Source organism: Scedosporium apiospermum, assembly GCF_000732125.1.
Source record: "Scedosporium apiospermum strain IHEM 14462 chromosome Unknown SEQ_SAPIO_0110, whole genome shotgun sequence".
Classification (NCBI taxonomy): Eukaryota; Fungi; Ascomycota; class Sordariomycetes; order Microascales; family Microascaceae; genus Scedosporium; species Scedosporium apiospermum.
In genome coordinates this window covers 989,175-1,009,858 of record NW_015971811.1, presented here as the reverse complement: position 1 = coordinate 1,009,858, position 20,684 = coordinate 989,175, and the positions used below count along the sequence as shown (strand labels likewise).

At 52.9% G+C, this 20,684-nt stretch overlaps 4 protein-coding genes and 2 pseudogenes across 4 annotated transcripts; 3 read left to right on the top strand and 3 right to left on the bottom strand.

Moving 5' to 3' along the window:
• Window positions 1–2,875: 2,875 nt before the first annotated feature.
• Window positions 2,876–6,773, top strand: SAPIO_CDS7224 (C2H2 type zinc finger domain-containing protein; the record flags this gene model as incomplete). The annotated part of the gene is made up of 3 exons (XM_016789119.1): window positions 2,876–4,637; window positions 4,706–5,852; window positions 5,990–6,773. 3 exons carry the CDS (start codon window positions 2,876–2,878, stop codon window positions 6,771–6,773), a joined length of 3,693 nt encoding a protein of 1,230 aa, XP_016640946.1.
• A 1,034-nt stretch (window positions 6,774–7,807) lies between these two features.
• On the top strand, window positions 7,808–8,956 carry SAPIO_CDS7223 (annotated as a pseudogene; the record flags this gene model as incomplete).
• Window positions 8,957–10,046: 1,090 nt separating this feature from the next.
• On the top strand, window positions 10,047–11,954 carry SAPIO_CDS7222 (Uncharacterized protein; the record flags this gene model as incomplete). Its single annotated transcript, XM_016789118.1, has 2 exons — window positions 10,047–10,521; window positions 10,600–11,954. The coding sequence occupies 2 exons, from the start codon at window positions 10,047–10,049 to the stop codon at window positions 11,952–11,954; spliced, it is 1,830 nt and encodes a 609-aa protein (XP_016640945.1).
• A 625-nt stretch (window positions 11,955–12,579) lies between these two features.
• On the bottom strand, window positions 12,580–14,202 carry SAPIO_CDS7221 (annotated as a pseudogene; the record flags this gene model as incomplete).
• Window positions 14,203–16,314: 2,112 nt separating this feature from the next.
• SAPIO_CDS7220 (uncharacterized protein) lies at window positions 16,315–17,032 on the bottom strand (the record flags this gene model as incomplete). The annotated part of the gene is made up of 4 exons (XM_016789117.1): window positions 16,315–16,503; window positions 16,581–16,631; window positions 16,758–16,898; window positions 17,030–17,032. 4 exons carry the CDS (start codon window positions 17,030–17,032, stop codon window positions 16,315–16,317), a joined length of 384 nt encoding a protein of 127 aa, XP_016640944.1.
• Window positions 17,033–17,488: 456 nt separating this feature from the next.
• On the bottom strand, window positions 17,489–19,667 carry SAPIO_CDS7219 (MATE efflux family protein; the record flags this gene model as incomplete). The annotated part of the gene is made up of 5 exons (XM_016789116.1): window positions 17,489–17,576; window positions 17,672–18,000; window positions 18,062–18,306; window positions 18,367–18,906; window positions 18,986–19,667. 5 exons carry the CDS (start codon window positions 19,665–19,667, stop codon window positions 17,489–17,491), a joined length of 1,884 nt encoding a protein of 627 aa, XP_016640943.1.
• Window positions 19,668–20,684: the final 1,017 nt, after the last annotated feature.

The following is a 20,684-nucleotide window of genomic DNA, read 5'->3' as shown; positions in this document are numbered from 1 at the left end:
TCCTTGCTTCAATGAAACCCGCCACATGGTACCGAACCCCTTTGTTGGTGCAAGTGCGGTGGTAGAGATACCCTCGTAGCCTTCAAAGCTGATAGACCCGTCGCGAAATGCTAGTCCATTCTTTCCCGTCCCTTACTTCCCTTTCGTCCTCGACGATGGCACACTGCGTCTCTCCCTCTCTTTGAGGTACCAGTTCTACGAGTAGCCGGCTTATCACAGGCGTGGTTGTTATCATATTTTTTTCGAACAACCAACTTAGTCACTGATATGAATCAAAGTTAGCGGGTCGGATCATTTTCTCCCAGTTAAGGTCGTCGGAGGGGTATCTTTTTAAATAGTCAGCACTAGGAAATCTAACAAGCTGAGTTGATTTAGATGGGAAAGCGACCCGATCGTTCGGAGCGCAGGATGACACTCGATAATCGTCCGAATGGGAATTTGGAATAAAGATATCCCACAGATCCATCTCGAGCATGTGAGATCTTATTCCCGGCGGAGTAAACCCACATAATAGTCCAAGCTTCAGCCTTCAAAATCCTACGTTATCCGAGCGACTTGCTTGTCAGAGATAATGGCAACAAAGGGGCCAATGGACTTTTCTTTTTGTCAGTCGTGGGGTTGACGCAGACCGCTCGAGCGGGGACCTTGAGATGCTATACTAGAAGTGGACGCTGAAGCCAGATGGCGGCGGTCGCGTGATGACCGACCGAGTTTCCACGCCGTATCGGCCGAGGGCCGGCGGGGCTTTGGCGGTCCTGGGCAGATTCTTGAGGGGAAGGAACTGTGTGGTAGGGCCCGAAAGCGGAGGAGGAAATGAGAGAAGGTGGGCTGGTTTATAGAGTCTCCGTCCATCCGTACATTGTACCACTTTTGACCGGGCCGAGCGAGAAGGAAAGAGCAGGTGCAGAACTTGGGAGTATTAAGTAGGAGGTGTTAAGTGTGGTGTAGTGTACTTCGGAGTGAATAGTTGTTGGAGGAAGGAGCGGGCTTAATGGTGGTTACAAGCTCAGCATGGGCTCGGGGAATCTAGACACTGTACTCTCCACTACTGAGGGAATATGCATAGATGAATCGAGCACTAAGAGCCCCAGATGCTTCCCCGTTCGGACCTTATTTTCATCGTCGCTTGAAGTCTTTGGCCACTGTTGGTGCGGAAGAAGGTGTCCACGTCCGCGGTCTCGGAGCAGGGAGGTCGGGAAGTCCAATCAAACAGTTCTCATTCTTTTTCTCCCCTATTCGCAGCGAATTGAGATTGTGCTTGACACTTGCAAAAAACATTGATGCCATCTTGGTGGATCCAATGTGGATAGGGCCAGTGGGAACTGGATGAGGGACAAACTGTGCGAAGTATACTACTACACTGGTGTCGTCGTGGAGTAGACGAAGAGGCAAGTAGGAGTGAACAATGGGGTACGTTCCTTCGTCGGTCAATTATCCAACCTTCTGTCCGCAGTTTGGAGGTCAGCAACGAGGCGAATTTCCCCGCCCCCCAGGCTCAACCCACTCAACCCACTTCGAATCCACTCTCCAAAATCGATTTCAATGTTCTCTCTATCCACCTCGGGTGTGGGCCTTGGTTAACCATCCCACGCTGTTCCAACGCTGTTCTGACACCATCGAAGCCTCAATGGGTCAGGTCAGGAATATTCTTAGGCCTCTGATACGCTGGCTGGTCCTAAACTTACACACCACTGAACTCCAGTAATACCTTTCTGACACCCTTCCTCCACTGCCTACATGTACCCCCTGCTCCCTTGTCTGGAAGGGCTTGGCTGGTCATTCGAAGGGCGCAGAATTGACATGCTGCAGCCAGATCTCCATACAACCCTTCCACTAGTTTACGACACCACCCGGCCTTATTCCGTAATGGGGAACTTTTTTTAGGGTCTCGTCTTATCGGCCATTCCATCCGGAGTCGCTGGATGGAACTTTTTCTCCTAACAGATGTTCTCTCATTTCCCACGCGATCTAGTTCCGCTGCGAAGTCACATCGCCGCAAACCTCGAGTACCTTCCGTATCGCTGGATGTCCCCTGCGAGTTGTGCATGCACCTCGTGTGCATGCCTTGGTACATGGGCGGGAGGCAGACGTGCCGCAACATTCAATGCTGTCCTTTGGTTCACCTATGAGCGCCTCGGCATCTTGCCTCACCATCCCCAAAAAATCTTGTTAGCAACCTACTATCCTCGCCGTCACTGTCCCGTCCGGCACTAGGCTGTCCTCAAATCTTCGGGTCTCCAGAGAGGAGAGATAATTGCTTTGTATTCTGGCCGAATCTCTCGAATCAGGAAGAAAGAAAAACGGCCAAGGGCACTTGGCATCGCTTCCCCGGTTTAGATCTCTTGGACCAAGTGACTTTTTTGGTGTACCCCAATAAAAGGTCTCTCGTCCCAGCCTAATTCTCGATTTGGTCGTTTATACCTTTTTATTTCTACATCATTGTCTTTTTCTGTCTCTTAGCGCAAGACTCTCCCCGTCACTCGACGCCCTTTGCCATAGTGTAAGAAGCATCGAAGGGCGTCGTCATACCTTGTCGAGGGTAGGATTCGAGTTTGTTGCAGGACTAGTGGATGTCCTTTGTGATCTCCGCTACCTGTCTCCTTCCTTGACGAGACTTCTGTTACAGGATCCCGAGTGTCGAACGCTGGCTTTGTCCAACTTAGTAGATCGTCTACGCCTTTCCAATTACATGTACCTCATGATCCTCAGCCCATCGTTTTGACAAACCCCCTTTAAGCTTATCCGCACGAACTCCGTTGCCGTTGCCGTTGCCGCTGCCGCTGCCGCTGCCGCCGTGTAGCTCATCTAGCCGCCTCCAGTCTCACGTCAACGCCCTTCCAGTCAACCGCAAGCGCTGCTCTCCCAACCGGGAGCCATGGATGAATTCATTAACTGGGATCAGGTCGGGGGTGCCCCTCTCACCGACCCGTTCGACCCGTCCGCCCACAATGTCGGAGGCAACGACCCCAGTCTTGACATCGACCTCGCCCTTGAAAATGTTAATGATGACGACTTTGGCTTCTTTGCCCTGCAGCACTTCTCCGGTGAACAAGCGCTTCCGGGCATGCTTGCCTCCGAGCTGGACCCCGTCCACTTCGCCCTTGACGCGGAAGGGGGCAGCTTAGGACCCATGTCTGCAAATTGCTTTGGAATCCCCCCGGTCCCCTGTTTTCAATGCGCCGGTGCTGGCTATCATTGCAAAATCATCCGGGAGGGTCAGCATAAAGGCTACTGCACAAGCTGCGTTGCCCTCCGGCTTGAATGTAGTCTTGCTGCGGAGTTGACCACTAGTTTCTCTGAACCGATTGACCAACAACCTTCCTGGGCGGCTCGACTCGAGCAGGCTAGCCTTGATTTCTCACTTGACCAGAACCCTAACACCACTACCACCATGAATCCCACCAACGAAGCCGCCTTCAATCCTTCTCAGACCGAGCAAATACTGTCCAGGAATCTCTCTGGAGCAGGAACCCAACTCACTCCCAGCCAACTTGCCACTCCTGCCCTGGGCAAGATCGGTGCGCGGTTATCTAGGGAATCCATCCGCATTCTTCGGCAGTGGCTCTCGACACATCAAAGACACCCTTACCCTAGCGACGAAGAAAAGGACATGCTGCAGCGCCAGACTGGCCTTACAAAGACTCAGATTACGAACTGGCTGGCCAACGCTCGCCGGCGCGGCAAGTTCCCTACTCCAGGACGATCTACTTCGCCACAGGTCGGTTTTGGTTTCGGTACACCCGTCGATATCCCAGTTAGGAGGGCTACGCCAGCATTAGAAAGCATGAACCCACTTCAGCGATGGGTTGACTCGCCCCCGGAGCACGAACCTGCCTCGGCCATAGCCATTGCCAGGGCCGTCACGGCATCTACCGTTTCCTCTGACAGGGCAACGCCTTCCAGCCATGTCTATACCGATGATGGGTCTGGACGCTCCCTCCACGGGTCTTCGGCAAGTAGTGTGGGTACATCACACTCTAGCGGCGGCTCCTTTGCGTCTGCCTATTCGCATGCGTCCCGAGGGTCGTTCGGCTCGTTTAGTTCGTTTGGCCGCAACAGCCGCCGACGGAGAAGGCGCAGGAATGCGCCCAAGGGCGTCAGTGAGAAGGCCCCCTTAGCCGCTCCACTGAGGACGTACCAGTGTACTTTCTGTACCGAAACGTTCAAGACGAAGCATGACTGGCAGCGACACGAAAAATCTCTTCATTTGTCTCTCGAGAGGTGGGTGTGCTGCAACAAAGGCCCAAAAGCTGTGAAGCCGGATATCAAGATTATGGCCTGTGTGTTCTGTGGGGAACCGGAGCCTACGGATGAGCATATCGAAACCCACAACTATTCTACTTGCCAGGAAAAACCCGTGGAGGGTAGGACGTTTTATCGCAAAGATCATCTCAACCAGCACCTAAGGCTTGTGCACAACGTCAAGTTTGTCGATTGGTCCATGAAAGACTGGAAAGTGACAACTCCAGAGATCCGGTCCGTGTGCGGTTTCTGCGGTATATCGATGAACACGTGGAGCATACGAGTAGACCACCTGGCGGAGCACTTCAAGATGGGTTACTCCATGGAGGACTGGAAGGGTGACTGGGGTTTCGAACCAGATGTTTTGGAGCTAGTCGAGAATTCGATTCCACCGTGTATGCGACCTCTCCAATACCCCATCGACCGGATCGGATCTTCTGACCTTTCTTTTATTGCGCAATAGATCTTATTCATAATGAACGAAATAGCCCGTTTCCGTACGTGGCCAACAACGCACCTCCGGAGAGCCCGCGAAACGCCTACGAGCTCATCAAGATCGAGTTGGATTTCTTCATCCAAAGGTCGAAAGAGTCGGGAATGCCAACAGATGACCAGCTACAAGTCGAGGCCTGTCGTATTATTTTCGCCTCCGAAGTTGTATCCCTGGAAGGAATCGCTTCTACCGTCTCGTGGCTGCGAGACCTCATCATGGCACCTGCGGGAATACGAGAACAGGCACAATTCGGACCTCTTCGATCGCAGGCAGAAAATAGAATGGCTATCCTGAAGATTAACGGCAAGGACAATCTTTTCGAGGCCTGCCCCCTCGAGTTTGAACTCCACGATTTCGTCAGAGCCAAGAAGCTGTTGGGGCTAACAGCTATGGATGACGAACTCCAAGAAGAAGCTTGCCGTCTTGTGGGTAAGATGGAAGAAGTATCCACGCACCCATCGGAAGTCGTGGCCAACTGGCTTATTCGGGTCATTAAAATGTCAACGAACTGGCTTGCCCCGTTCAGAGCGCGAGCCCAGCTGCCGCGGAGCGAAGACATCTTAGATTCTAAGCGACGGCCGGCGGATCCTACAAAGATCGACTCGACTATCCACAACTACAGCAGGCTGGAGAGGGAACTTGGAGAGTATGTTGACTTCCAGAGATCGCTTGGAGTTGAGCCCACGGATGCGGACTTGCAGAGGCAAGCGCGTATCATCATCTACGAACTAGAGGACGGTTGGAATCAAACAGCAGCAGACAACAGCACTTGGTTAGCAGCGTTTAGACGGCGACATAATAACCAAGGCCGATCGCCTAAGGATGACTCAGGGCAAGACAACTCGCCACAGAGCAATAGCACGGGAACGCGGTCAACATCGCATACTCTGCAGGAAGGGCCGAGGAACGGGTTGTCGGGCGAAGCGACACTTTTGACTCGCGGCAGCGAGCGAATTGAAACCGGAAAGCTCTTCCTCAACGACGCAAACTGTTATCGTCGACTGGCTGGGGAGCTGGGTCGATATGTTAAGTCGGCCATGTCGGCGAAGAACCCTAACCAACATATCCCTTCCGACGAAGAGTTGCAGCACCAGGCGAGATGGATCCTATATGATGAGTAAGTTGTTTTCTTTTTCTTTTCTTTTCTTTTCTTTCTCTCCCTCCGCCCGAGGGTTGCTGCTGTCCTCTCATGCCCCTCCTGCTTTCCTCGATCCGTGTTCTTCTTTTGAATCTATTATTCTAATATGGTCTTAGCGATGATCCCTGGAACCAAACTGCTGCCGACAATGCGGAGTGGCTTCAACGATTCAAGCGCGATGTTGGAATCATCAAGGAGGGACCCGGCCTCCCCCCTGCAAAACCATGGTCCGTCAAAGCAGGTGGCTCAGGCTTCGCGCCGCCGTATACGTACTTCAAAGCTACTTCAGCTCCGCACTACAATGATTCTGTCGTGCAGGTGCCAGTCGGACCAGCCTTCTGCGAGTTCGAGACATCAACCTCGACGGCGAACCGGTTCATCGAGACGATGGGGACCAGATACCCGAGGCCTGGACGAGTGTTCTGCGCGCGCGAACTCGAGGAGGGCTTGCGGTCGCTGGTGCATTTCGAAGTCAAAAACAGGGGACAATTCCCTGATGACGAAACTCTACGCCAGAGGGGTAGGGATATTCTCGGGACGCAAGACACGGCAGCGGATGACCCAGTGCTTCTTGACAAGTTCAAGACTCTGGTTCGAGAGGAGCTTGGCGGAGTGGGTACCGCAGTGTCGGGGGAGACCTCCCCGAACATGATTTTGGCACCCGTTCCGATCCCGATCCCGGTTGCGGCTCCGACTCCAGTCCCTGCTTCGACTATGGGTCCCGCGCTCGGCCAAGCGGTTCTGGATTTTTCAACCAATCCTACACCGGGACTGATGGCGGGAATGGATATTAGTATGTCGGATGACGACATTAATAATATGCTTGTGCAGGACATGGATTTTGATACCATCTTTGGTCAGCAGAGCATGGCAATGGGCGATGATGGATCTTCCCGATGATAGAGAGTGGCGGAAGTGGTGATAATATGAATCAAATACTGTCAGAAAGCTAGTCGGGGTTTAGAAGGTCATTGGATTTTCTCGTAGCGAACACCAAATCTCTACTTTTTACGGTAATGATGAATGTTAAATATGTTCGGCTTGTTAGGTCTTTCCTGAGGTTTTCTTTTCGATGGTTGACTTAGTCCTTTGTTACTCTTACTCACGCACCGATCCAGTCCTCCATCGAAGTCTATACAACTCTCAGCCCTCGGGAGGATGGGTTGGGCGCTAGGGGAGCATCTTCCCACGATTTATACGCCGAACCGGGCTAATCTTCTGTCTCGTCTGTCGAAATTTTCGAGCCTGTACGATTCCCTGGTATTAGTAGCACAAGGAATAACCCTCCGGCTTGTCGTGAGATGGGAATTCTAATCAAATCTCGTCCGTCCATCCTCGACGTGCTCTTCTGAGATAAATGGTTGACCATCAAAGAGCAGATTGGCAAGTTAACTGTCAACAGCTGGCAAGAAAAACGGAGCTTGAGTTCTTAAGTTCGGTTATCCCCGCACAAGCTCCCCACTCCCAGTCTGCGTTGTGTTGCGAGTCCGGTCAAATTCCGCCCTTGGTACATCAATTCAAGTCTACCTGAGTACGAAGCAGAGAAGGCAGCTTTAGCCATTGATTTTTCTCCCTCCCGATCTCGAATGAATCGATCGATTGGAACCTGCAGGAGATTCGCAACATTTTCTATCCCTTCCGCGTAAGGGAATCAGAGGTTCCATTGGAGATCAACCCCACGTTGGCGTTTCCAAATTCTTCTTTTCGTTCGGCAGAACCTCGATCAATTCTATCAATTCATCAATCGCCTCTCGATTCTCCCTCCCAACTCTCTCCAAATTCTGCCAAGCTCCAAGCTTCAAATTCGCGAACCATTCTCGGAAAGCTAGTTAGCTAGCTCATCACATAATAATAAAAATCACCCCAAAAATTATTTCTTAAAAAGAACAAGGGAAACAACCACGTCTTGTCCCCCCCGCGGGAGCACAAAAACCATGCCAACCTACCTCTGCCACGGCTTCCGGTGGCACCGCCGTAGCATCCGCGTCTACGTAGTCGTCCAAAACATCGACGACGCGGCCCCAGAATGGATCATAGCCCCGCACTCATCAACAGCCATCCTCGAATCCTTCTACGCCCTCTTCGACTTCCTCCCCGAACCAGACCAAACACTCCTCGATCGGTCGACGGAAAAGGCCACAGCGCTGCGGGAGGAGAAGAAGAAGAAGCGAACATTACTCGGGGGAGGATCCAGCAAGAAGGGTAAAGGTAGTGGTGGTGAGCCGGCGTCGGCGGCGGCGATGGCGATGGCTGCGGTCTCCGCTGACGGCGCAGACTTCGATGTCCCCTCGCCTTCGGTCCACGATGAGGAGGACGCCGTGTTGAGTAATGATTGGTCGGCGGTGAAGTTGTTAGAGGAGTATGATCCGTCAAATTTGGAGGAGGTGAGCAGGCCATATGCGTTTGTGGCGGATTATGTGGTGAGGGTGGATTTGAACGTTAGCGTTGCGGAGGAGATTGCGCGGTATGAGGAGAGGTTGGCTAAGAGGGGTGGTGCGGAGGATCGGCCCATGGCGGGGACGGTGAGCGATGAGTTTGTGAAGGCGACGAAGAAAAGCAGCGGTGCTTCCGCGGGAGGAGGATCATCGTCGGCGGGGAAGAAGGCTGGTTGGTTGGAGAAGCTTAGGGATCAATTGCAGAGGAACGAGGATATTCGGTGGTATGTGGTCGTTTGCGGGGATGAGGAGAGGCTTGTGCCGGAGGGGCTGGAGGAGCCGGAGCCGCCGAGGATGAAGGGCGTGTTGGACGGAGACGATTTTGACGAGGTGGTGGAGCAAGATCGGGAACCGGAGCGTGAGCGGGAGAGGGAGCGGGAGAAGGAGCGGGAGATAAGGACGGAGAGGTCCAGGGATGGAAGGCAGACGGATAGACAGCGAGAAAGGGATGTGCAGCGGGGGAAAGGTGATTGGGACGCGGTACCTGCGCGGAGCCATCAGGGTGCCTCTTCGTCCTCTTCCGGGCCACGCACGCCGGGGGCAGAGTCGCGCGGGCCACCGTCCGGGGGGTCTGGTGGGTCAGAAAAGCCGGCGAAACAAGGTGGATTGAGGAGGATATTCGGAAAGAAGCAGGATGGTTTGGGGTAGAGTTCGGCCTCGGGCTTGGGGTGGTTTTGGGAACTGGATCCGGGTTGGGGCGTTGACCGAGTACGGCCGTAGGGGATGAATGATGCGATGGTGCTAATGGTGATGGTGTACGATTGGCCGTACACTATTCTATGCTGTCTTTCTTTACTATTTCCTAGCACTTGCTTGGAGACGGCGTTGGATTACGACAGGATATGAAAGCGATATATGTGCCAGTCTCTGAAATATATTTGGCAAGAGTCTGGTCCCGCAATCCTACATGGACAGATACAGGCATGACACGACACGACACCAAGGAAATACCGATTTTGCGCGTAGTCGGGTTTGTTCTCAATCTAAAGCTCTCGTATTCCGGGAACACTGGATGATCCTTACCAGGCTGGGCAGACCTGGCTTTTCAATCAATCAATGAATTTGACGCTGGCGTGGAGGAAGTGGGCTTGGCTTCGTCCTGTCAAATGCCAAGAGCACAGGGCGTACAAAGCACAGAGCACCGCTGGAGCAGGGTCGTAGTGACCCCGCCTGTCATCACCAACTAAAAACCTTGGAAAACGAAGCACAACCAAGCAACAGCACCAGTCTCGTTTTGGTACTGTACGCTAGATCATCCCCCAAGTTGATGCTTGAAGCTTAATTGGATCGTCGGCACCCATAGCCGGGCAAGGGCGACGCCGAGTCTCGGAGGTGCGGGGGGGCACGAAGGCCTTCTGTCTTGGACTTTCTCCAAACCTTCGCTCCCCATTTGACAATTGATGCGCACCTGACCCTGTCAGCAGTGCAGATTGATAATGATCGATGTGCGCACGCGTGCGCTCCAACGTCCTGCGCCAAAACTTCCAACGGCTCGGCAAACTAGACAAACATCCTGCGCATCCGGTTCAGATCCAAATTCAAAACTCGAACGCGAAGGAGAGACCCAGAAAGAACTTCCATCCACACATCTAGTTTTCCCGTCTTTGAGCCCAGTCCCCTCGAAACTCCCCCGAAAATGCCACGATCCCTCTAGCACCGAACTGCCATTCCACCTCGTACACAACCCCGCGAAACTTCCACGCCGGCACGCGACAGCCCGCGTGGTGGCCCCCCAGAAATGACCTTGACCACCCCTCCCCGCGAAGAAGACGCCGTCTCTCCCACTTTCGCCCAGACCACCGCCGAATTCACCCTCTCCAGTGACGACGGCTCCTCCGCCTCCGAAGACGATGGCCTCGGCGGTCTTGGCTCGGCCTCGGAAGAAGAAACCCGCGCCCTAAAGGGAAAGGAACGAGGGCGCGGTAGGAAGGGGAGAGGGAAGGATGCGAGCTTGGAGGCTGACGACGAGTGGACGCCCGAAGATGACGATGACGACGATGAAGACGAGGACGACTATGACGACGATGACGACGATGATGAGGAGCGGGGGATTTCGGGGATACGGTTGCATCCGAGGAGTGCAAGTGTTAGTACGACAGCTAGCTTTCAGTTGTACACCCACGAGGAGGAGGAGGAGGTCGTGAGAACGTTTGATCGGAAGTTGGTGGTGTTTGTCGCGTTTTTGTACATGTTAAGCTTTATTGATCGGTCTAGTAAGTGTCTCTCTGTCTCCCTGTCTCCCTGGCTACTTCAGTCATCTGCCTGGGCAATGCTCTAACATGGACCAACAGACATCGGCAATGCAAAAATCGCCGGCATGCACGAAGACCTCCAAACCGACCCTCCCCGCGAAGACTGGTACGAATGGGCCCTCTCTTCCTTCTACATCACCTACATCATCTTCGAATGGATGTCCCTCCTCTGGAAAGTCTTCCCGGCCCACATCTACATCTCCGCCCTCGTCCTCTCCTGGGGCGTCATCGCCTCCCTGCAAGCCGTCGCCACGTCCTACCCGATGCTCATCGGCCTGCGGGGCCTCTTGGGAATCGGCGAGGCAGGCTTCACGGGCGTGCCGTTCTACCTCTCCTTCTTTTACAAGCGGAGCGAACTTGCTTTTCGCACCGCCATGTTCATCTCCGCCGCGCCGCTCGCGAGCTCCTTCGCTTCCAGCTTAGCATGGCTCATCGTCAAGTTCGGAGAAGCTAGCCCCATCGCCCCGTGGCGAGTGCTCTTCCTCGTCGAAGGGTTTCCCTCCATCGTCGTCGCCCTCGCTGCCTGGCATATCGTCCCAGACTCACCACAAACAGCGCGGTACCTCACCCCGCGCCAAAAGAAAGTCGCCCGCCTCCGCCTCCGCCCCGAAAAGGCCCACCTCCCCAAATCCACCACCACCGCCTCATCTTCCGCTCCCTCCTCGGGCCTCTCCCTCCGCGACGTCCTCTCCGCCCTCATCGACCCCGTCTCCTGGCTAACAGCCCTCATCTTCTTCCTTACCAACATGGCCTACGCCTCCTTCCCCGTCTTCCTCCCCACCATCCTCAAAGAAATGGGCCACTCCCCCTTAGCTTCCCAGGGTCTCGCCGCCCCGCCCTACCTCGTCGCCTTCCTCATGGTCCTCATAACGGCCCGAGCCTCCGATAACGCCCGCTCCCGCTCCCCTTTCATCATCATCCACGCCCTTCAATCCTTAACCGGCTACGCCCTCCTCGCCTACGCTGAGCCCTTAGGCCTGTCCCCAACTATCCGCTACCTCGCCCTCTTCCCCGCCGCGGTGGGCTTCTTCTCCGTGGTCGCGCTGACCGTCACTTGGTCCATTAACAACCAGCCCACAGAGAGCCGGCAGGGTGGTGGCTTCGCCCTCCTCCAGGTCATCGGCCAGTGCGGTCCCCTCCTCGGCACACGTTTGTATCCTGCCTCTCATGCGCCCTATTATGCTAGGGGCATGCACGCTTGTGCTGCTGCCATGTTGGGCGTGGCGTTTTTGGCTGTGGCGTTGAGGTTTTATATGCGTTGGTGGAATGCGAAGATGGATGTGAGGGAGGCCGTTGAGGGCGGCGAGGTCGTTGATGGGGAGGAGGAGGAGGGTCTTGTGCGGTCTGGTTCGCGGTGGAAGAGTTCTCGGACTTCGTTCAGGTACATGCTCTAATTTGTGAGGGGAAATATGGGATACACATACTGCATCTGGTGCAATGATTTAAACTGGGTATAAATACCACCGCTCGGCGCTTTCTTCTTCTGCTTTTCAAGGGGGTGGGGGCGGGTTGCATGCATGAACTGAATGGATGTGGATGTCAATGGGTTTTTAATTATACATACATCGCTATGAATGAACGGCGCTTCTTGGTTTGGTTTTGAACTTTGATATCGGTGCCCGAGTGGCATCCGTGGGATCCATCGATATAATACAGGTCGGTTCCATGACACTGGCTCTAGGCCAGGAAGAACATAACGTCAAAACAATATCAACCAAGCCTTGCCATCCCAAACACCCGGTACACCAATATACTCCAACCCTTCAACGCCACAAATATATAATGCGACGGGTACCGTCCCTTCTGCGACTTTCCCTTTGACATCCCTCAGCTCGCTGGGTATAACCTCAAAAAAGAAAGAAAAACGAGCCTTACTCCATCTTCCTTCCCTCCCAAAACTCCGCCCCATGTTCGCTAACGAAAACAAAATCTCACAAAGAAGCAAGGAGAAAGCCATATCCTCCATGAGTATGCTCTCATGAGTATGCCCTAGTAATGTTTCACCAGACCAACCCTTCTTCATTTAGACACCTCCTTGACGCGTGCTCCCGGCATCCTCTTCAAAATCCCTTTCCTAATAGAGCCATGGGACGAGACCTTCGACTTCTTAGTGGAGAGCTTAGGCTTCCTCTTCGACTTGGCTAGTATCCTCCTCCTCACAGCCGAGGGGGAAAGCTTGCTCCACATCGATCGAAACCATCCCTTGAAGCCCTTCTTAGCAGTTCCAGTGGGGCCGGCGCCCACGGGATCAGGATCGCTGCTTACATTCGTGGAATCCGCCACATCCTCGACGACATCAACGGTTGTAACCTCGACCGAGGTGTTCGACACCATTTCAACACCCGGGCCTACTGTGGCCGCATTCGCCGGGTGAAAGACTCCACTGTCAAAAACCGGCAGACGCGGGAGACTCGGTGGCCGTCTCTGCAAGACTGGTGAAGGCTGTCGGGGAGGAGCCGTGGGGCTATGGCTGTCAATCGTCGGCTCGGGCCGCTCCTCCTCTCGGTTCTGCTCTACTCGAGAAGTGCCGACGACAACAACTGTAGTTGCGTCTGAGGCGGGCGTCACACTGGCGCCACCGACGCCAGTGTCACCGTCTAGAGGACTCCACGGAGCTGTCAATGCCGCCAGACTGATGTCAATGGGGCTGGTGTCAGAACGCGCTTCGTTGCCAGAGTCTGATGCGCCCGCCGCGTCTGTCGGCACCGGATGGAGAGGGAGGTATTGTTGGGTGGCATTGGCAGTAGATACCAGTTGGTCGCGATGCTCCTGGGCAGAAGGCAGGGTTGAAACGGCCGACTCGGTGTTTACAAGCGTCGTGGTGGTTGAATAGTTCAACGATGGACCCCTTCCCAGGTTTGAGCCTCCGGGTTGGGTATCCAAAGGCCGTTGGCTAGGTCCTTGTTCGTCCTGACCATCAAGATTCGAGATCCCGCCGAGGATCGAGCCAGATTCATCGTCAATACTGAGGGTTGGACTATCTGGCGCATCGAAAAAAACTGACGACGAGCCCGAACCGAAACGAGGCTCGTCAACGTTACATGAAGGAACAGCTGGAAGAGCAGCCGTAAGTTCCTCGATCGTTTCAACGTTCCGGGGCGCATTGCTCAAAGGCAGACTTCGGATTTCTGACGCATCGGGAGAAATGGTAACGGATAATTCGTCCTTAGCGTCCGAGTTCACAAGTGTCTCGTCACCGTTGTCAGAGTCACGCGTGCCTTGGTCAATAGCCGGTTCGTCTATATCACCTGAAGGTGTTGCGTCCCCATCTATTGCCTCCTCGTGGCGGCTGTCTAGGTATTGGGCCCCTGGGGCGAGGCATTCGCGTGGATCGAAGGTGGTGGTCTTTCCGCGACCTGCCACCCGTCGAGGAAGCAGACTCTGGCGGCCAGATCGAGCAGGAAGAGACGCCGAGTTGGCGTCTGGTTCTCCCAAGCCGGATCTCGAAGTGGGAGAGGTTAAGTCGATTAAGTTGGTGCTGGATTCCCCAGCGGTAGGGTTAGGGATGGCGGAAGACGTCAAGTTGACATTTGATCCTGCGCGGCTACGACGGGAGACATATGGCCCGACCGAAGAACCAATGTAGGTGCCTCCCCTGTTGTTACGTCCTGCCGGGACGGTTTGATATTTACCTCGTCGCATACTAGATATAGAATGAAGAGGTTTCGAAACGAGACGGAACGATAAGACGATGCTTGTCTTTGAGAAGATGCTGAATGAATAAACCAGTTGGATGAAGTGGGATCTTGATGGAAGATGGATGGTAGAGATGAATGTCTTTGGAACTACAATGTTTTTTCTTTGAAGTGTTGCTGCTCTTGAAGAGATGGGATAGAGAGGGAGAGCCTCTCAACACCCGGTTGCCCACAGCGATGGAGATCACAGCAAGTTCTTAGTCGTGGGTAGCTAGTAATTGGAAAGCATTGCCAAGCAGAATGTCGTGTCGTCAAGGGGCTTCTTTCTCTCACTTGAAGGTGACTTACATGATCTTGGAAGGCACTGCTGCTCCTCCAGTGAAGGTCCAGGGCTTTAAGTAAGAGCTCTCCAGGGTACACCGCATCAATTCATTGCCTATGCTCTTAGTATATATATATATTCTATTCTCAATAACTTTGATTTCATCATATCAAAAATTCTTTGGTCCTTAGCTAAAGACCTTTTCTTGTCCTCTAACAATGTCTTTGACGCTAACACTTGGCTCTTATATAAACAAGGCCTTTGTCCTCGACCATTTACCTCCGATTATCGATTACTGACCACAAAAGACACATTGATTAAGGGAGTCTTGGGGCTACACAATTTCTCGGTACCCCTTTCTTGTTTGGAGACGGCTAGTGTCGCTGATGGCAACGCCCCTTCCCAGACAAAGAAAGTACAAAAGACAGCATAGACAAGGACAATCAGATCTACTTCCGGGATCGAGTGAAGGAAGCGAACGACAACTTGGCGGACTCAATGGTCAGAGTCGTCTGTTACATTATTATGTCTTTGCTGAGATCATTCTGCTCTTGATGAGGAGCCTCGTGTTAGGAGTGGCCAGCTGTATTCGCAGCTGCACCTTCATGGATCAGCCTCCGACTCTCGATTAACTCTCAAGGTAGACATGTCCTCCGGCATCTCCTCGACTGTTATTTCCTGTCCTAACGTATAAGACCCAGCCAGGCGCCATACTGAAATATTTCGTGGTAGGGTTCAAGCGACGATCGCCGCTCTTAACCTAGCCAATTGGAATACTAACTAGTGCGGCTCTCCATGTCATATCCTCTCTAACTTGAGGACGGTCTAATTCTGTACTCCACTGCGTCTCTTGCGTGGAGCACTGCCAAGATTTAGCTGTTCGATGGAAGGGGAGGTGGAGTGCAAGTTGAAGCCTTTCAATTTCGATGAAGAAGTGGGAAGGATGATAGCCGGATGCAGCTGCGCTAACATTTCAGCTCAGTGGTCGTGGGGAGTCGATTTGGCCTTATATAACAGGATAGGATTGTCACATCCCAACGAAAACACCGACCACCCAGCTCACTGGGTTGGATCATCGCTCGGTTAGCTCAGTTGGTTAGAGCGTGGTACTAATAAACTATCCGGTTTATCCAGTAATGCCAAGGTCATGAGTTCGACCCTCATACTGAGCATTGGCTCCCATCTTTTTTTCACCTTTCCCCTTTTTTGCTCAAGGGCCACGGATTTCTTTTTTTTTTTTTTTTTTTTTTTTTTTTTTTTTTTGATCATCTGGTTGGGCTGTGTGTGGCATGGGCGCGATTTTTTTTATTTATTTTGTATATCACAAAGGTTAGCGACTTTGAAAAAAATCCAACAATTCAACCAACGGAGTGTTTTGTCGGGTCATCAACCTGATCATCTCCGAAGCAGGCGATGGGTTGTAGCTTCCCTGCTGGACGAGGTTTTGTTTAATGTCCGCTGGTATAGATGTGCTAAATAAGCTAGGTCGTGGGCTTTCCTTTCTCGAGACCGCATATATTTTGAAAACGCAATGGGCCAGGAACTCCTAGTCGAGTATTACCAGCCGGTATGGCCTCTTCTCCACTTCCAAACTTCGTGCCGTTCCCTGTCACCCAAGGCTCGACGATTAGATCGCGAGCGTATAAAAGCCCATAGTCGAAGGCTTATTCCAGACCAAGAAAGGCAGGCTAGTGTAGTAGCAGCAGGGCGTCCTCAAGGTCGTCCCTCCAAGCCAACGGACCGTAGCTTGAGACCATCCAAACACCAGGGAAAGCAGGCTTCATGTTGTCAAGCGTTTCACGCACCCCTACCCCTCCCCCTTCCGCGGCCCTGGCCCCGGCCACCTCCCCGTCCTCCCCTCTCCCCGCGACCGCCGTGCTCTCCCCGATGTTGTCCACCCCTTCCGCCTCGGAACCCGGCCTGTTGGCTTTGTTGAGACTCCTTCACGATGTCGATAATCTCGTCGGGCACTCGCAGGTACTTAATCTATAGAGCGCAAATACAGAAGAGATATCAGATCATCTGTTGAGCGAGCGTAGGCTGGAAGGAGATTCCCAACTTACGTTGTTGCCCTTGACGTAGGCTTCTGGTAACCGTACGAACTTGTCACCTTCCTAAATTCCCCGTGTAAATTAGCCATGCCTCCTCCTTGAAAAATCTTTCGAGTTGGTGTTCATTATTCATCGGGAGAATTTGTAGGGAAAGCTCGCGTGCTCGAGAGGAAAGGGTCATTTCCATACCGGACTCGATTGCACAACCTCCTTGAGAGTGAGGTTCATCCACGTATCGCACATGACCAAGTGTCCGTTGAGGTTCTCGCCATTCTTCAGTTCCACCAAGATCGGGTGGCCTTGCGCCGCGTTGAGGAGGCCGAGGGGTAGCTTGTCAGAGAATACACGTCAGTTCACGTCAGTTCTCGGGTCTTCTTTTTGGTGCGGGGGGAGAGTCGCACGGGAACTTTTGGCGGAGCTGGAGGCCGTTTCGAAGGCTGCTAGAATTTGGGAAAACGTACCATTTTTCGTTGTAGAATTACGTGGTAACTGGTAAGGTTGTTGATGTGGGAGGAAAGCTTTAAATGCAGATGTAAAAAGTGGGCAGAAGTCAATGGTCTGTTTGTTTTGCGATCCAAGTTGCGCCGCCCTCGGTGACGTGATAAGGGAAGCTTGGTCGGTCCACAGGCGGGGTTCCTCACCGAACTGGAATTGATATCTCTCCGCTGGCGAGAACTTCACGAAATCACAACAAACTTCCACGGGCTCTTCTCTAAGGTCTCATGGTATTTATGGTCTTCTTGATAGAGAAACATTAATTATTCCGCTACAATGCTATCTATATCGTCATGACTCTACAAACTCATTAATGATATATCGAGATGCACCCGTTCCCTATATCATTCATCATCGTAAATTACAGCCTTCAGCCATTCGGTTTCCATTCGATTTCCAAAAAAGGCTCCATACTCGCTCTCGACTCATTCTGCCGTGTTCCTCGCCTCGGCCTCCTTAGCCGCCCTCTTCCAATCCGTAAGGTATATATAAATATATTCAACAAGAGCAACACTAAGAAATCACAGTTAGTCACACGGTCATCAAAGGCAAAAAAGCATGGTAAATTTGAGAACCCCCTCCCCCCCCCCCAAACCAAAATCACTTACAATATTAATCCGCACATGAGACCGAGCCACAAACCCTTCAGCTTCCATCCGAGTCCAAACGCAGCGCCAAAGGCCAAGGGCATGGACAAGAGATAGTGGCCGACGAGATTGGCGTATCCGCCAATGTGCTGCTGGCCGATGCCCCTGAGGATGGCGTGGGCACTGACAGACAGGCCGTCGCTGGTTGTTATGGTGGCGGCGACAGGCATGACTGCGAGAACCAAAGCCTTGACTTCGAGGTCCTTGGTGAAGAGGTCTACAAGAGATTCACGGAAGATTGTCATCACGGAGCTGTTGAAGACGCTGAGGAGAGTTCCTAAGAACACAGTCTTTTGGATTGTCAGTCGTTGTGTTTTTCTTCCCTTCAAAGGAAAAGGGAAAGCAACGTACCACCTGAGCACTGATCTTTGCAGCGTCAACGAGGCCAGCCCCGATGAGATTGGCAACTCGAGTAGACGCCGCAACCGAGAGTGCAAACGGCAACTGGTAAGCGATAGAGATGAGGGTGCTCAAGACGGTTTGGGCGGCAAGCTCGGAAGTCCCCAGCTGACTAGAAGCCAAGGCGAGGATTTCAAATGAAAGATACTCAGCCTCTATCATGATCATACCAGGAATCGCCAGACGAATCATCGGTCCTATAAATTTGTTGGTGAGAAACCAAATTCGGGCTCCATTTTTGAATCAGGTCGACTCACCCCAATTTGTAAAGGCACGCTTGCTAAACCCGCCCCAGCATTGATATCCATCAACGAAGCGTACGTAAAGGAGCAAGAATACAGGCATCAAGATTTCAGTGATAACAATGGCAATTGGGGCACCGATGAAGCCAAGTTCGAGCTTCCATACGAGCAGCCAATTAGCAAACACGTTGATGGGCGCGGCGGCAAGGAGAACAAATGTAACGGCATGGAACAGGCCCTGGGCCTGGACGAACCTCTTGCCCGCCTCGAAGATCCCGATGAACGGCCCGCCCACGATCAAGACCCGGAGGTATTGACCCGCGAGCTCCGCGGATCTAGGCTCAGGGACTACTTTGGCCAGAATCCACTCTCCATTCCACCATACCACGGCGATGGGGATGTAACATAGAAGAAGCAAGTAGGTCATGCGCTGAAACTGCAAGCCAACAAGGTGCTTGTGTCCAGACCCATAGGCTTGCGCACATAACGTATCCAAGCTCGTCGCGAGGCCGAGGAATGGCGCATAGCAAGTGATGACGGATGTCATACTCGCGACTATTCTCCTATCATGTTAGCAAAATCGATGCGACGGGGGATTGACGAAAAAAAGTTGTGTAAGTTTTCGTGTACGTACGGCTCACAGCACCAAGCTCCACCTTTCCAATCCTACCCACAGCGAATATACAGACGACATTAATGGAATACTGCAACATGAATGCAACGAGCAACGGCGCGGCATAGGAGCCGATAGTTCGCGCCTCTCGCGCCCAGGTCGTCCGAATGCGGCCGGCAGATACAGCCTCGTTCCATTGCTGATTCAGCTCCTCATCTCCGTAACTAGCCTCATGGTGGTGACCTGGTAAGAGGGGGGTCGTCTCTTGAGGTTCGCGACCCTCCTTGCGCTTTCTTGGCTTCGCAACCCATCGACCCCACCAAGACGATACTGGTTTCGTCTCGCTTTCCGTGGGAGGCAAAATGTGGTTGTCTTGGAGGAGGACACGCTCGGCATCCCTCGACTGCACCATCTCCCTTGGGGTTAGGACGGGCGCATCGACTGATAGGTCGTCGAAGACAGGTCGCGCAGGACCATAGGCGACCCCGCTTGGCCGCCGATACATGGTGGGACCTAGCATGTCCACGGGGGCCTCGGACTCCGAATCGATAGCTTCCTCGCCATGGTGTCTGTGGCATTGGGCTACATCCCTAGCGATTGCCTCCTCCGCGATGGGGGACCGGGATCGGAAGGACGAGGATAGCACGGCCGCCAAGGAGTTCTGGGCTGCCCCATCGGCTATCGAATCGTCATTTCGATCCATGGAGGGCCAATAGGCGGCGATGTCGTGTGTAAGAGGTATGTGACGAGGATTTCACAGAAGGATATTTATAGGTCTACGTCACCGCAGGGAGAGCAGAAAAAAAAGATCAATGATCAATTGGTGTGACTGAGGAGGAAGAAGAAAAGGCACTACACTAACAGTCATACTCGGAGAGCGGAGGCATTGGCAAATATATTACTATTATTCGCCGCCCGCTCCAAGTCGACACTAGGCTGGGAGGAGGATGTAAATTGTATCTGTGGATCCAAGGACGGAAAACCGTGCTCCCTACTACCCTACGCAAGCACACTGCCATCTAGTGTAACGTAAGTCCGTGAATAGCGCAGTCAAATGCAATGTATGTCAACGGATGCCCAGATTGAAAAATCCGGAAATTTAAATAGAGGGTCCGTGGAGGAGGAGAAGGGCAAGAGAGCATGCCGTTAGGGCCGTAAGGCACGCTAGATGACCTGACGGGGGAAACCGCTGTGATGCTGACTCTTATGCCGAGGAGCGCCGCTCGGATTGTCGCTCGGATTCCTCAATGGGCCAATCATGGCGGGTCGTCTGGGGTGGAACGCGCCATTCGCACTCTGCTGTTGGATCGAGGGATCAAAGAAGATGGAGAAGATCTTAGCCTCGCGGGATTGTGACATCGACCTCCGATGTTAGGTCATGAAGGGCGTAAAAGGGCGTTCTAAAAGTCGTAAGATTTGAGTGTGTATAGCTTCAAGATTGATATTAATTCATGACGAGCCATCGGAAGTCGCCATCAATGTTCGCAGACTCAATGTCTGAGTTGACAATTGTAGTTCAATGCCGATTATTTAATCTTGGATTATTCATCCTCGACTCCCATTGTCATGTTGCATGGCCTGCAATATGGCATTTGAAGTTGGGATCATTATGGCGGGCAGGGATATTACACTATTTTGTGCACCGTTAGTCTATGTAAAGCATCGGTGAACAGTGCAAGACGTGCCCTCATACCAGCATGTTCTTCTCAGCAATCATTGG